We start from the raw sequence: 17,423 nt of genomic DNA on the forward strand, positions 1-17,423 counted from the left end.
CTTTTACCTTTGTTCATTCTATTGTCCAGTGGCCACTTTGCTCAGAGCTATATACCCTAGCTGGTGACTGGAGGTCATTCTCTATCACCCAGTTACAAATTATTGTTTAAGCAGTGTGTTTAGGGTTGACAAAACATTTCCCTGTTTTATGTGTTAATTGTATATTTTAACTGTCAGGCAGAAATATTACTTCCTTTAATTCTGGGCTCTGGTTAGGAAACACTTCACTGTTGCTCCCAACTACTGGAAACAGCAGGGAATTCTTTGGAAATGCTGGAGTGGAGGCCGCAAAGGTGTTTTAAAAGGCTAGACATTATTTCTGACATGAAGGCTGTTGCTATCCTGTGTGGTACTCCAGAGTCAAAAAGACACTAATTAGCTTTGCAGCATCTCATTGGCATCTTTGGGCTGTGAGGCAAGCCGGGCAACAGTCCTAAATGTTAGACATGGGCAGTTTATTTCAATTTAACAATTTTTTGACTACTTCCTCATCAAGAGATTCCCCCCCCCCCCCCAATAAGATCATCACATGACACATACTTGTATAATACTTTATAGTTTTATTTCATTTTGACCTTATAACAACCCTGATAAATAGTATTCTAGTAATTTATCGATTTTACCAGAAAAGAAATTGAGGTTCAGAAAAGTAAATGGCTGCATCCAAAATCACACAATCTAGCCAAGATGGCTTCTTTTCAACTGTAACCTTTTCTGCCTCTGTGAGGATAGAACATTTCTGTTCAGAGGAGCAGATTAAAAGCTTGGCCCTGGGAGGCCCTCAGACATAGATGAGATACATCCATAGACTCAGACGCTTACCACTGAAGTGACTTTGGGCAAGATTTTTAACTCCCCTGGGTTTCGTTTTCACATTTATAAAATTGGGGTAACACCTTCCTCTCTCATGGGATATTTATGAAGATTAAGTGAGTTGCTGCCTGTAGCATGTTAGGCACAACTTAATATTGTTGACGGCTGCTACAGTGTTTGATCCAGGAAGCTTACCCTTATTTCACACTGCATACAGAGTCAGCCCCACGCCACCTGTGAGACTCTGCTTGGTTTAAGGGTTCAGGACCGGAGCCATGTCCCTTCAAATGTTTGAAATATAGCAGGACTCATTTCCTGACAGTGTCTAGAAGTGATACCACCTTGTCTCAAAGGCAGTATTTGTAGTCAGACGACCGAGTGGCCACGATGACCAGTGGAGCGTGTTTCTCCTGAAGTTCTCTTATTAAGAAGTTAATGATGATACTAGAGCTATTTAAATAACAATGACAACATTGATACATTGGGGAAAACAATTTTACATCATTTTCATATTCATTAAAAAAACAACACAAAAGAAAATAAGAGATTTCGGGTAGATACATGGAAGAATTTCCTAATAGTCACAAAAGTGCAAAGTTACCAACGTGAGCAACAGGAGATCGCAGTCTTGTTGGTGGTTCTTCCAGCTGAGGCAAACCACTTTGACCTTTCTGAATCTTGGCTTTTTCCTCTGTAAAATGTGGCTTTGTGGGTAATGATATTTGAGACTCATGATGTTCATGAATATCTAATAAGTAAAGGAAAAGAAAGTGATTTGTAAACTGTGGTGTTATTGTTTTCTGGAGTTCACTGAAAACATCAGGTATTCTTGGATGACTTATGTGTGCTCTTGTCTGAAGGTAGGTAAAGGATTAATAAATAATTAACTCTTTGGATCTATTTCAGTTGAAGGAATGTATGTTTTCAGTTTAAATTAGTATTGATGGTATTAAGTCTTATATCAAATCAAATTCAATGGCTGTTTTTAGAAAGACATTAAAATAAAATTAGAAGAAAATGCTTGGAAGGAAAACACATCCGTTGTATAGAAATACCTAATTACCATATTGATTATATGTTAAGTACATGCAGTTACAATAAATAATTACAATGATAATAACCACTGTGCTTTGCTAATTAGAACATACTTTTAATAAGACCAAGGTTATCAGTTTGAATCCCTTTATGGGTCAATTAGCATGATATCAACCTTCACCCTAAGCTCTCATGAAGTCACTGAGATGTATACCCATGTTCACAAAGAGAATAAAGTGGAGATTAGATTGAAATCATGCAGATGTTCAACCAGTATGGTAGAGGAATTCTATATTGTAATTCTATATTGTAATGCATCTCTAGCTTTTATTTTTTTCCTTGTAACAGTTATTATTTTTGCATTTCATAATTCATTATATGGACTACTGATAGTGGCAGAAAAACGGTAGTAGGTGTTAACTTCAGTTCAGCAATCTTGGTACTTGAGTTCTGGATAAGAAAGAATTCAGAGCCAAGACTCAAACTATAAGAGAAGGTTTTTCTAGAAAGTCACAGAGGTAGAAGAAGTGAGCCATAGAAGAAATGGGCTGCCCTGGCTGGTTTGACTCAGTGGATAGAGTGTTAGCCTGCGGACTGAAGGGTCTGGGGTTTGATTCTGGTCAGGAGCACATGCCCGGTTGTGGGCTTGAACCCCAGTAGGGGGTGTGCGGGAGGCAGCCGATCAATGAGTCTCTCTCATTGATGTTTCTGTCTCTCTTTCCCTCTACATTCCTCTCTGAAGTCAATAAAAACATATTAAAAAAATATGTTGAAGAATTATTCCATCTAAGGAAGAGCAGCATGGATACTAGCCAGAATAAATGTAGAAGTTAAAAAAGGAAGAAGAAGAAATGGTCTTAGAGAACAAGTTACAGAGGCAAAAGAAGGGCTTAGAGCTTAGGAGAGAGAGATATGTGCCTTGAGAGAGGAAAGAGGGAGGAAAGGCTCTGTAAAAAGAGAGAGAAAGAGCATGTCCTGGGATGGGGAAAGGCTCAGACCTGCTCTAGAGAGAGACCAGCTGGGTCCTCCGTCCTGAGGGCTTTTATTTGAGGCCTCAGGGGGAGGATCCCAATAGAGTTTTCATCAGCTTTCCAGATGTGTCTCCTCAGGGAAATGGTCTCCATTGATTGGTTGGCATCAGGGTAGGGGGTCATCAGTCAATGCAGCTGGTCCTGACGTCAGCCATGGCATCCCTCTGTCTGGTTTTGCTGCTCCTCTGGTCCTGGAGCTGAAACACAGCTGAGGCCCAGATGTCATCGCCAAGGCTTGTAGTTTGCCTGTTGCTAGGCACCCGGGGCTCTCCACCCTGGTAACCCTTTGCACCTGGCCCATCCTTCCTAGTCTCATGCCCATCTAACTGCCTACTACACTACCAGTTTTGTTTGGCAGAGTACTAGTGTCCATCACTTGAAATGGCCTTCCAAGTTTCCTGAAAGGTGGTTTAATTACCAGTCTGTTCTGACCCTCTGTGTACCAGGGCTGAACTTTGCAATGCTTTACTTCAAAACAACCCTGAGAATACAAACTTCTTGTTTTTTTAAATTTTGTTTTATTGCTTAAAGTATTACAAAGAGTATTACATATGTCTCCTTGTTCTATATTTAATTTGCAGTCTGGTGTTTTTTTTCCCCTTTTGGTTTATATGTAGTAAGTTTGTCCAAAGGCTGGGAAAATGAATGAACATTGTATCTGGATATTTAGCAAGATTAATGATTATTACAATTACATCTCTTTCAGAAGTAATTAATCTGGTTGTTTGAAGTGACTTATTATTTTTACCAGTTTTATTAACAATACCAATCATGTAATTTGATCCATTGGTGTCTAAGAGCTAGCCACAAAGACAGGGTGTCTATCTACCATTATAATTTTGATCACTTTAAATGATGGAATTTGGCATATCATGTTCTCATAAGAAAAATGCTTTTATGTGGTGGAGAAAGTGGAGATCTTCATCTTGAGGCTTGGAGGATGATGAGAAAGGTTCTTTGCCCTCCAATTTATCCCTCACAGATAAGCCTATTTACCCAAATTCCACCATCAGTGGTTCAGACCATCTTACGTAATGTAGAGAAGCTCATTCACACCATCATCTGCCTTAAGGAGCGAGGATCGAGGGCTCGAGGAAATGGAGGCATGATTGCTCCTGAGTGTCATCTGAGATCAGTGTACTAAGGGGATTTGAAATTTTGTTGAGGGAAGGAAAGAGAAGATACAATAATGATTTGGGAGTTCAGATGTGGTGGCGGGGATTCGACTTATCAGAATGCACCTTAAATACAAGTCAGCACAAAATTGAATGCTGATGTCAGTGCACCAGAGTGAAGTAATTGTGAAGGACATTTAAAAAATCCTATATATATACCACAAGCAATATAGTTATTTGTTTATCTAACAAATTCGTATTGATTATAAGCCATTAGTGACAGCTAATAAGTGGAACTGTGTTGAATTTAGCAGTTATGTGTGAACATCTCTCAGAAGCTTACTTCTCTTTCCTTTTTTTTATATGAGAGAGAGGAGAGAGAGAGAGAGAGAGAGAGAGAGAGAGAGAGAGAGAGAAAGAGAGAGAGAGAGATGAGAGAGAGAAACATTGAGTGTGCCCCAACTTGGGATCAAACCTGAAACCTGGGTATGTGCTCTGATCAGGAAGCGAACCTGCCACCTTTTGGTGTACAGGATGATATACACCGGCCAGGGCAGAAGCTTACTTCTCTTGATATTTGGATAAACTACTCTCAGTAAGGCTGACTTATTCAGGAATGGTTTATGGAGTATTGCTCTTGATCATCATGTTTCTAGTACCTAAACCCTGATAATACATGAGAAGCAATCCGAACCCCAGACTAGTTGAACTGGAAAATTTGGGAGTGGCGCTCAGGTATTGGTATTTCTTATAAGCTCCCCTGGTGACTTTAATGTGCAGACAGAATTGAAAACCATTGGCTTAGAGCATCAGTAATTAAATATATATCCATATCATTTAATTTCTGACACTGAAATATAATTTTCTCATATTTAAGTAAATATAATAACATGGTTATTTATAGCTATTTCTTTAAAGGTACACCTATTGTTTCCATTAATTCTGTAGCTTATGAATGAATATATGTTATAAAGCAGAAGTGAATTTGTTTTTATTTTTAAAATATATTTTTATTGATTTCAAAGATGAAGGGAGAGGGAGAGAGAGATAGAAACATCAATGATGAGAATCATTGATTGGCTGCCTCCTGCATGCTCCCTACTGGGGGTCGAGTCCATAACCTGGGCATGTTCCCCTTCTGGGAATTGAACTGTGATCTCTTGGTCCATGGGAGGATGCTCAATCCACTGAGCCACCACAGCCAGGCAATTTGTTTTTAAATTACCTGTGGGATTTTTGTTTGCTTATTTTTGGCAAGATGAAGTGTTGTATATATAAAAATGGACATGGAGACACAGAATACTAAAGGTGACAGGGACCCTCAATGCATCTAGTGGGAAGAAGACACACTTAAAGCTAGTTCTTATTTGCAGTTACTTATTCACTTACTAGTTGTGTGATCTTGGGATATTCACTTAACCAATAGGAGCCTCACCTTCTTCATGTCTATAAAATTTTGATGAATGTGTACATAGTACGATGGCAACTGTGTTTCGTGCTGTGTGCATACAACACACACACACACACACACACACACACACCTTGTCTCCCTGTCTCCTGCACGTGCACACACACACACACACACACACACTCACACACACAACTTGTCTCCCTGCCTCCTGCCCGATGGGACCCCACACCGTCTGGTGCAGATGTCCAGAGCAGGGCCTGACTGTGTGGGAGCCTCCACAGGGCTGTCTCAGCTGCAGGGCCAGCTGCTGGGAACTGCCTCCTCCCACTCCTCAGGGATCACTTCTCTGGCCCTGTTGGGACTGTTTCATGGCTGGCTGTTTGGATCCCATGACCTTTCATGAGCATAACATTTAGTCTGTGGGGGTCAGTGACTGCTGGCCAAGGAGTGTGAAGCTGCTAATGAGGCCGGAAATGGAGATGGCTTCTTGTTGCCACAGGATGGAAGCTTTTGGGCTCCTTCTTTTTGAGCCCCAGACAATGTGTGTGCAGGACACAGATGGCTGCGTTCTCTTTCCAACTGTCTCCCTATCCCTTGCTGCTTTGTGTTGAGTAGGGACAATAAGACAGTAAGAGGCCACTATCTAAATCCTAGTTTGGGGGAAGCGGAGAAAAGTCACAGACCTGCTGGGTTTTCTTTTTTATAAGAACAATGGCTTTTGTCTCCCACTCTTGTTTCTCTGCTCTTCCAGCACATGGCCTTGAAATTATGAGGTCACACTGCTCTCTGGTCGCACATTCTTTGTGTTCCAGGAAGGAGGTTCATGGGTTGTTTCTTATTAGTTGTAAAGCATTCAGGCCCGGGGTGCTGATCTTAGCTGTGGTGCTTCAATGTCCTTCCCATTTATAGACCTGGCTTTAGGTCTATCCTCAATCTTAATTTTGAGAATTCTGCTTTTGTCACCCTCTCTCTAGGCCTGATCTGAGTTTCACTGAAAATATTTTAAATGTGGCTGCCACTTTTCTATTTTTTCCCGTTGTCTATTGGAATGGGCACTATTTTCTCATTGTTTGCAGGAATGGTGGGCCTGTTGGTTTTTTTAGGTGATGAGTATCTTGAAACATTACACTTGTGGGGAGAGTGCCTTCCACTGGATTATGAGACGTTGAGAGCAGGAGCCATGTTTTCTAGCCGATTATGGGGACAACCAGTATTTATTATGTACCTACTGTGCACCAGAGACATTGCTTTAAGTATTTCCATTAATTCCCATACAAATAATGTATACATAAAAAATCGTATATCAGAGAGGTTAAATAAATTGCCCTAGCTAGTGAGTCACAGAGCTGGATTTTGAACTCAATTTGACCCTAAATTCTCTTTTCAAAATCATCTTTCTAAACTCCTTCTTGAAGAAAAGGAAAGACACAGATGAGAAAAACAGAATCTCACCCTTTAGAAAGTTGGATGGGAATGTGGAGTAGAGGACAGGTATGGAGCTGCATTCTTAAGGAAAAGAATAGTAGAAGGTCTGTAGGTTTGCATAGCCCTTGCTTTCCCCGTTAAGCTACACTGACTTGCATCACTGGCATACATAGACTCTTAATAAATGGACCCTATGACTGTCAAGGCAGAAGTCACCCTACGGAAGGCTTTGGTCCACAGGTGGGTCTTCACTTCATGCTTTTTTATTTAGATCAGAGAGACCCTGAGATTATGTGAGGATGTCTGTCTCTCACTGATAAAGCCATGGGTTGAGCGATCAGGCAAACTCTAGAGAAGGTTCCAGTGAATCTCCGCTATTTGACACTCCGAGGAATCAGGTTTGTGTTGAAGTCATCCTTGGCTTGCTGAAGATCAGGGGCTATTCTGCAGTCAGCCTCCATGCTTGTAGCTTAGACCATCAGAATGTGCCCACTGGCCTGGCAAGCAACAGGAAGTACATAAATGCTCTAGCAAGTCGAAGCTTCGTTCAGTGTGCTCAGAGAACATTTTCCTTTTAATGTATTTGGGAACTATAAGTTTAACTCCTCCTGGGGAGTAAAAAGTAACTGCTTCACATAAGAAAAAAAAGTCATCTCTTTAAAAGGCTTAACTCCTTTCACAAACATGCACTTTTTAAAACCTGGGTAATTCCTGGTACTGGGACAAAAAAAATGTCCTTTAGTAAAAATGAGGTCATTCTGGTCTTAACTGGCCCTGTGCACTCTCTAGTTCCTGCTTTCTGCTCCATGTTTTGGGACCAGAGGTTATGGGGAGGATAATCCCCCTGTGGATATTAACTGCATTTAGGGCATGTTGCCAAGAGAAAGTTATCTTAGCTCAGAAACTGCCAAACCAGTGCAAGAGGCCCAGCTCCCAGGGGTACTGAGCCGGTGACTGATAATGACTTGGTTTAGGTTGGCTGTGGGGTGGATTTTTAAAGCACACTTTTCCTGTGCTCCAGGATTGCTGTGTCTGCTTCATCCTCCTTAGATTTCTCAGCAGCTCCATTGCTTCTTGGTTCAGGAATGATTTTCTTTCCTAGACACATTTTATTTACTCTGCTTTGATTCTGTCCCGATGAGTAGAAACATCTGCGCCAGTCTGAAGCCTCATGTTCATCTTTTTTAACCTATTGTACTAGTAAATGAAAAACAGCCGTTGAAAGAAGCTGCCCTGTATCTCTTTCTTTGAACACTCAGAGTCTGATTCCTCCTAAAATTAGTTTCTGAATTGGCTTGGCAGGGGTGAAGATTGTGTGTGAGGCCTTTGGTTTGCTCAGGGTAAGGGTTCTCCTAAGTGACAGTGTAGAACATCTCAGTGGATGCTCTTGATTTAATTGAAGTTCACTTTTTTTCTAGCTTTCACAGAGCCATTCCCATGAAGGAGGATGTTGATACTTTGAAGAGTGTTAGGGAGTTAATTATATCTATTCTGGATGTTTTCATAACAAGGTGAACATGGAAGGGGTTCAAGTGAACCTTGACAACAATCTTCGTAGTCTCCTCCAAAGTTAAATATTATTGAGATGGCCACTTTGAAAGATTAGGGATGGGAAATAAGTTGATATTTCTGAACTGCTTCTTATGTACCAGCACAGTGCTAGATTCTTTCCGAGGTTACCCTTTTAGACTTGTCTAGGTTCTTGTCGTTTAGTTAGTGGGAGCCCACGAGGTCATCTAACTACCTTGCTGTCTCACATCTTGAAGAGTCTGTGTCAGAGTCATGATATTCCCTAAAACTCATCCATCACTATAATGGATCAATATTTTGATAAACATTTGATAGCTTTTTTTCTGCTTGATTGACTACAACATTTTATTATTTTAAAATTTACACTTTTGACACTGAAAATTTGATTTTTATCTTAACTTGTTAATAAGATGTATGTTCTAGGATCTTAGTGTCACTTTTATGGCTCCATGGGTCTGAAATTCCAAGTTTAGGCTCTGTTGCCTAAATAAGTCTAAGAATCATTTTTTTTATCTGGGCTTAAGAAACTCTCTTTTCAGCTGGCATGGAGAGGAGAGGATTATAAAATTTGGTCATGAGCTGTTTAGGTATTTGCTTCAGACCCCATTTCTTGTCCTGAGCACTTGTGGTTCCTCTAGGAGGCTCCAGAACCCTTGTTTGGAATCTCTTGGATGGTAAGGAAGTCAGGCTTGCCCTATGCATGACCCATGTTTCTTCAGTACATCCCCTCCCACTGCCCCTGGGGCCTAGGTTTATTATAGGCAGCCAATGAGTGTTTTATTGAACTTAATAGCTGCTACAAAATAATTGGGAAAAATATGGCTAGGAAATGCTATTGTATTGGGAAATTGGGAAATTCTGGGTAATTACCGAGTGCCTCATATTAGTTCCTGTGGGGAAAATACATGGCAAAATGCATCATGGGTTAATATTATAAAGAAAAAAAAACTCTTATGAGATAAATCAGAAGCTACATATCTGCCTATGATGCTCAGAATGGGAATGACACTGATTTGCTGATAATTTATTATTATTATTATTATTCTGTAGCCTCAGACGATTCAGCAAACTCTCAAGAGGACATTGCAGTATTATGAGCACCAAGTTATTGGGTAAGTAAAAATGGATTTTGGTCATTATTGGGGCAAATTAAAGATAATTACTCAAGCATAGCAGTTGAGCATGTAGTTTTCTGCCACCAGGTCAGCGTTATTTCATAGGGGCTGTGCTCTCAGCATGGAGGGTGGCTCATGCGGGATCCTGGAATGACTGCCTTAGGCTTATTTGTATTTAATCCTTTTAAATAAAATTCCCTTTGGTATTACTTTTTATTTCTTCTTCTTTTTTGTGGTTGTTTTTATCCTCTCATTTTCATCCATTTCATTTCATCTCATAATTTTGCCTTAGTAATGTGCTAAGATTTAATAGTACCAGCTGAGATGCTTTAATCCTTCAGTAAAGTTTACTCAAAATCATTACAAGTTTAACACAGTTCAGTGAGAGGTATTATTTTAGCTAGAGTCACATGCCACATTTTTCTTTTTTATGCCCCGTTTGTTGACATCATTGTGATACAGTGTAAAGTAAGACTTGAGTTCAAAAAACATTTCAGGGCCGAGTAGAACTTTTAAGTAACTATCTCTTTTGTGGAGGTTGATGATGATAATAATAATTAAAGCAAGGATTAGATGTCATTATTAAATGAGATAATTTCAATGAAGTATTTTGTAAATAGAAAGCTCCAAATGGATGAAAGGTATACCTTTCCCCCCCTTACCTCTTTAAAAAAATTATCTTTATTGTTGAAAGTATTACAAATATCCTCCTTTTTCCCCCCATTGACTCCCTTCACCCTGCCCCCCACTCCCAGGCCTTCACCACACTCTTGTTTGTGTTCATGGGTTATGTATATATGCATAAAAGTTCTTTGGTTAATCACCCTCCCCGCCCCCAATGTGTCTGGATCTATTTTGTTCATCAGTTTATTTTGTTCATTAGACTCCACATATGACCTTTGATTGGTTGTTGCAGGAAGCAGTTGGCAAATACAAAATCCTAGATTTACTTTCCGATGCAATCTAGCTATTTAGATTAAATTCATTGGCATTAGGAAGGCATATTTTTAATTCACCTTGTTAATATTCTCTATGTGCTACCATGATTTTTCTTGGTAAGTTTTTAAGAACTTTTGAGGAATTAAGGTTCAAATCCTGATACCTCTTGACATGCTTTTGGAATCATTGAACATTTATGGTTACTAGTCATTGCAATGGGGATCAAGGATATATATTTTTTTCTATTAAGGTGTTACATAATTTTTTTATAAAACAAAAGGGAAGAAACCTAGTAGAAAAATAACTCCATACCTAGTACGATGCCATATACTTGAAGTGCTTGATGATTATGTTGTCATTTCAAAGGGAATTGCTTTGAAACTTTGTCATATCAATCCTCAAGAGTGCCTCACTAGGAAAAACACATTATTTAAACTCACGAGATGGCTTTTAGTTTGAGGCCATTAGGGATTTTAAATGGTTTAACCTAATGGAGATAAAGAATGTAAGAATGTCAAATTAATCTCTCTCCACACATTCTAAATAAAACTTAATCACTCTCATTGGATATGCTGCTTTCTAAGTATGGTGTTTGATTAAATTTGTCAATATTCTTAGATCAGTTTCTAGTATATGGTAAGTACTACATATTTGCTGTTGGGTTTATTATCATCATTATTATTAATATTTGATGACAATATTAGTAATCAAATGCAAATTATTTTATGGAGTTATGAATGTCCTTTCTAATGTGAAATCAAATAATAACTGATAAAATAGTCCCATTTGTGAACTAAATTTTGTCTTCCAGGCAAATTGGATTGGGAATCTTGTAAATTTGATCAAATAGATAACTAGACTATATTACCATTATCAGCAGAAAATTTATATTTTGTTTTTAAGATGGAGTTGTCTTTTATCTAAGTTACTGCCTCAACTCTCCCTTCTCTCCATCTGTGTAGAAATAGCCTGTGGTGGTTCTTTGTTCATTGCCTAAATGTCCTTTCTAGTTCTGTTTAATGCAGACACAGTATAATGAAAACAGACAGGGAATGTGACTCCAATATAAAGAGGTGTCCTGATGTCCCACTGGTTCCAAATAGACCTGTTAGCATACTTCTTACGTGGGTGCTGGCTGCCTTCTGAGGACTTGAAGTACCTTTGCTCACTGCCTGTATTTGTACTCATGCCCATGAAGACGAAAAGGACGAGTTGGAAAATAGTGTTATATTTGCTTTTCTTGACTTTCTCCTTCCTTTCCTTCAGTCATGGCTTCCATGTCCAAAGCCCTCCTTTGCCTTTTAGACTTCTTCTTTCTGCTTCCTTTCTCTTTTCAGTACTGAGAAAGGAGGGCATCTATTACCACTAACATTTGGATTTACATGTATTCACACCAAGGTGTTGTTCCTCTTAAGAAAATACCCATGAAGGCTTTTTATCTCTAACTGTGAAAAGGAATTTTTTTTTTCTTTTCTGTTTTAGTTAAAGGGATTTCAGGTAGCAAGTGCTGGCAAGTATTATTTTACATATTCCTGGGGAGGTTAGAGTGGGGAATAGATGCTTTTCCTAATCCCTGAAATGGGGCTTTGCCTAAGGCTTGTCTTGAGTTAATTCAGCTTTTAGGTGCCTTGGGGGTTGGGGTGATGAATCTAGACTCTAGAGGATTGCAGGGAATAGGAGCTAGCCCTTCTCAGTTTCTTAATCTAACCTCTAACCACTGACCTTCCTACCCTCCTTTTCCTCTCCTTTAAAGCTCTGCCCTTGGACCTGCTTTATTTATTAAAGCTCCAGGATTGCATGATTCTGCCTCTTGATGAATTCATATACCAGTAGCCCAAAGACATCCTCAGAGGCATTTTTAGTCTCTAAGACCTAGACTTGAATGCAGGGAGCAGCTGTTCAAAGGATCACACAGATGGAGGGATGGGAGGGGGTAGAGGATGGAGCTTCTCATTAGGGAGTAAGATAGCCTCTGTGCAGCTCAGCAACTTTATCTTTAAACGTTTGCTCTGCTCCTTAACTTATCCATTCACTTGTTCATTTACTTATTCATAGACATCATTCAAATTGGAAAATGAGCACTAAAATAATTTATTCATGCGGTGTGATAAATCTCCTCCTCTCCACTGTCACCATCCTCTCTCACTTAGAGGCTCCCACCTAGTTTTTTGGTATCTACTCCTGTCCCTTAACACTGTATTCTCACCGCAGCCGAATGACTAAAAAATTAGGTCATACCATTTCCTTTAGACCAGTGGTTCTCAAGTGTTAACAGGTATCAGAATCACCCGTCAGATTTGCTGAAACTCAGATTGCTGGGCCTCGCCTCCACAGTTCCTGATCAGGTTGTCTGGGAGAGGCTCAAGAATTGGCATTCTTAAAAAAATTTTTTTTTTGAAATACAATTCAGATTTATTAATCACCTGTGTCTGAATAAAACATAAACACATGCAAACAACTCTACTTTGTTTTTATTGTCACACTGCCTTGTTTTTATTGTATTCACAGCATCAAATTCATATATATTTTAGGTGAGATACCAGCATGGGGGGTCTTATTCATTATAACTCAGCCAAAAGAGTTGGCATGTCTGAGTTCCCAGAGGGATCACACTTTGAAATCCTGGCTTTGAACCATATCAAGACTGACTGTGATCGGATAAAATCTGAATTCTTTCTGTGACCTGTTCTCTGCGTACCTCTCTGATTTCATCCCCTTCCACTCCCCCTATTTCACTCCACTCCAGCATTCCAGCCACTTGTCGGTATCTCAACTACTATACCAAGCTTGCTCAACCTCCAGGCCTTTGCATGCACTGTTTCATTTTCCTGTAATGCTTTGTCCCCAGATGTTTGTGTAGATTATTCTTTTTATACATTTAGGTGTCTGTTTAAATATAATATCTTCCGAAGGACCTTCCCTGACCACCCAGTCTAAAGTGGCCCTCCATCCCCTACCTCAACCTCCAACTCTGATCATTCTTTATTGTATTACTCTTCATTATTCCTTTTCATAGTGCTTATCATTAACTTATATTATCTCACTTATTTTATTATTTTGTTATTTATCTTACTTACTTTTATATTTCTGTACCTTTGTAAATGCTTGGTACGTAGCAGGGACTAACAATTTTGTGGGGGACAGTGAGGAAGTGTGAATAAATGAATAAGTTGCACCCTAGGGGAATATACACAGATATGCATATAATGGATAAAAGAGTAAATTATGCTTTGGAAGGAGATGTAAAATGAAGGGTGGGAATAATTTCTGCGGCCCAATAGAATTCTAAAATTATAGTGCTAGTAGTCAGGACCCTTTTCCTTATAGCTAAACTACCTTGACTTATTTGCATAGTTTTCCATTAACGCTTAATGTTCTGCCACTGTATGTCAGATTGATTTTATGGTGCCTTTTGATTACTGTATGAATTCACACAAGCATGCTCACTTGGATAGCTTCTTGCTTCTGTAGCATAGTTGTCTTCTCCTCCCTCAACCTAGAATGAGAAAAGGGAGCATTGAGTGTACACGCTTGTGCTGCTTTAACTCAAGCCTCTAGGGAATGGACTAGGTTTTTGGGCCGCATCCGGCGGAAAGAATACTGAGAAGAAAATGGGTAAGTAGGAGATACCAGGGTTCCCCAGGGAACAAAAAGGAAGTCAGGATGGAGGAAAATCTGCTTTACGATGACATTTATGGCTGATGTCATTCTTGATACTGTCTTCTGCCCTTCCTTCTCTCTGTGCTTCTTTGTTGTGTAGTATAGAGCAGGGACTGAGAAAATGTGCTTTGGAAGCAGGCATACCAGACACATCAGACTTAAAAGTCAGGTTCTACCTTTGATCCTGGACAGATTAGTTAACCACTCTGAGCCTCGCTTTTCTTATTTTTAAAAGGCTAATAATTACAGGGTTGGGGTAAAGTTTGAATAAAATATTAATGATAATGATGTGTAAAGTCATATAATCATATAAAGTAGTACAGTGCCTGGTACACAAGGATAATCAATTCATTTGTTGAATTGTTACCACCATTAGTACCTGACTCCTATGCACCTCAATTTTCATTGCTACATCCTTCCCCTGTCCTCCTTGAGCCTTTAAAGTTTGGAATCAGTTGTTTAGCATCAGGAGCTAAACATAAGCATGCCCCCCTCATGTTCTAGCTACCACTTTCTTCTTACAGAGTTTGGAATTTTTTTAACCTAAATTTCTGCCTCTGGAGTGCCTAACTCAACTACTGTCACTCATGTTTATACTGCATTACTCCTACTGGTCTGTAGCTCACAAAAGTGGGTTACTATGACAGTGTAGACAAAGCAGAGATTTATTTAAAACTATGATTGGAAAACACATGATAATCACTCTTTCTAGTTTTTATGTTCATTATGTATTTTAACATGAAAGTATAAAGAAATATGTATTTAGAATGATGCCATTAACTTTTTTTTTTTGCCAGAATTAGCATTGTTGTGCTAATACCCTGGGTAGGACTGCTGCCAACCTCATATTGGCCTGGAATGCCATTTCCTATAGTCATCTAAAATTAAATTCTATTACTCCAATCATCACTGTGGGCCCTGTGTTTGTTTTATACAGCCAACCTTCTGTTCTCTTTTTCTTTTGACAATTGGGTGGGGACTAAGCTAGAATAATTTCAATAGAACATTAGAAGTAAAATTAGGAGTGGGTGAACTCTGATTATTCTGGAAACAAACTTCAATGGTATTACTTATGCTTCCATGGTCAGATTTTGTGGTTGTAGATTTTTTTTTTAATCTAAAACATGATCTAGTGTTTTTATGTATTTACAAAAAATAACTATCTTATGGAATAAAAACAAGAAGTTAGATGAAAGCTAATATCTATTGATTGCTCCCTGTGTTTGAGGCAATACATGGGGCACTTTACATCTGTTATTTTATTTAGTCCTAACCATCTATTTCACAGAATCATTGTATAGATGAATAAATCGAGGCTGTGACAAAAATATTTGAAAAGGGTGGCACTTGATTTAAAAATAATACTTTCTTTGTCTATGTTTAACACCCATGTTCCCCTTTCCACCTTTTATTGACTGATTACTGCATTCTAGAAACTATAGTATGCATTTTGCGTAACTGTTTTTTTGAAGTCAGATCTCAGTAAGGTGTCCAACCATTAAACCATTTTACTTTTTCTCTCCAATCACACAGAACATGTTAGCATGAGTCCCCTTCAATATTAGCGTGGGCACATCACTCTGTTTTCCAGGTACATTCAGGGAGTTTAAAGTCCACTTCAGACCAATTGAAATCTTTAATCTCATGCCCCATCTCACTCTTATATCCCTCTGTGCCTGGGCCAGGCTTGGCCTGAGGAACGCGCAAAGCAGTGCCGAGCGGATGTGGTGTGGCTATTCACTCCGACACTCCAGGCCACTCCTCTCTAGGTCCCGTTCTCTTCCGATGTGTGGTGTCAGGTGAGAATGGACCGGAAAACCTCACTGGTTGTTGCAATGGTCCTTTCTTGGCTATGATGTCCTCAGTGAGGTGCATGGACGGGCCCTACTTTGCTTCAGAGGCCCCTGCCCTGGACCTGAGGCCTGCACGTCTCACTCAGTCTTGCTAGTGGGATTCCTGCCCCGGCCACGGTCTCTAGGTTGAAAAACAGTGGATGGAACATCAAGCTTGCCTCTCTTTGTGGCATCTCCCGAATCCATGGAAAGCTCTTTTTTTTTTTTTTTTTTTTTTCTTTTTTGTTCTCTGAGGGTGGGTGATAAGACATTTAATGTAAAACTGTCAAGGGAAAAGTCAAGCTTGAAAAAAGAGAAAGAAATGGGCAATCAGAAAACGTTTTTTTTTTTTTTTTTTTTTTTTGCCTTACTGAATGGTGGGACTACAGGCTATTCCCAGTTTGGCTCTCTTTCTTTTCCACTCTCTCCGGAAACTTCTTTCTCTACTCAATGAGGCACAAAGGGATGGTCCAGAATTCCTCAGTAGATGTCCGCTGAGGAGTGAGACATCCAAGCCCCAAGCTCTCTCAGCAGCTGGGCTTCCAAGGGAGCACCCCCCTGTTCTCCTTTCCTCATGGGGGGAGGGGAAAAACGATAACAAAGCTCTCTTCCTAGGCCATTGGCTCTTCTGAGGATTTCCTTTTCGTTTTTGCATATCTCTTCGCTTCTGTCAGATGGTGGTGGGTGACAGTGGCAGTGGCTCTTTAGTCATTTCTGAGGTTCTGGAGACGTCTGGTCTCCTTGGCTTCTCTTTCGGAATGTGGGAGCTTTGGTGCCTTAGCTCTAAGTCAGAGCCGCCGGAGAAGTTCCAGTCAACATCTGGTTACAGCATTCTGTCATTCCGTCCGCACAACAACCCTAGGAAGCATCCCCATTTTATGAGGGAGGAAAGTTAGACTAACAAAGATGAGCTTACTTGCCCCCAATCTCACAGATAGAAAATGGTAGAAAACGTGAAGGGGCACAAGACGTACACAGTTTCAGTTATAAAATAAGTCACAGGGCTGCCATGTGCAGCACAGGGAATCTAGTCAATAATATCACAACAACCTTGGATGATGACAGATGGTTGCTGGACGTAGCATGGTGACCACTTTGTTACGTATATTAATGTTGAATAGCCCTGTTGTATACCTGAAGCTAATATAATATTACATATTGATTTTGTTAATCCAAAAAGAAAATGGTGAGACCATGATTGAAATTCTGTCAGCCTCCAATTTGTTTGCTTATTATCCAAGCACCACACTGTCTTCCTGACTGTCTGTGATAGAGGTTAAGATGTATTTGCTTTCAACACAGTCGGTGCCAATGCACCAAATTAGTGGTGTTAATTCTTTCTCTAGGCAAGTTCTGTATAGAAACAGATTACCAGCAGCTATGAAATACTCACATAAGGAAACGTTAGTTACATAAAGCTCATCTACCTTCTGGTTTTCCTCATTTATTTTTTTCCCCCAAACATAGCTTCCTTATTAATGATTGTCTCCAGTTCCAGGTCCACTCTGCTAATGCTG

The 17,423-nt window shown here is 39.6% G+C and overlaps 1 protein-coding gene across 1 annotated transcript in view; it reads left to right on the forward strand.

Annotated features, from left to right (window-relative positions):
* GUCY1A2 (guanylate cyclase 1, soluble, alpha 2) overlaps positions 1-17,423 on the forward strand; it is a 296,176-nt gene that overhangs the window by 25,211 nt on the left and 253,542 nt on the right. The window contains exon 4 of the mRNA XM_014532888.1: positions 9,411-9,472. Coding sequence (XP_014388374.1) covers positions 9,411-9,472 — 62 coding nt within the window. The remainder of the gene's footprint in view (positions 1-9,410; positions 9,473-17,423) is intronic.

Source organism: Myotis brandtii, unplaced genomic scaffold (genome assembly GCF_000412655.1).
Source record: "Myotis brandtii unplaced genomic scaffold, ASM41265v1 scaffold920, whole genome shotgun sequence".
NCBI classification, from domain to species: Eukaryota; Metazoa; Chordata; class Mammalia; order Chiroptera; family Vespertilionidae; genus Myotis; species Myotis brandtii.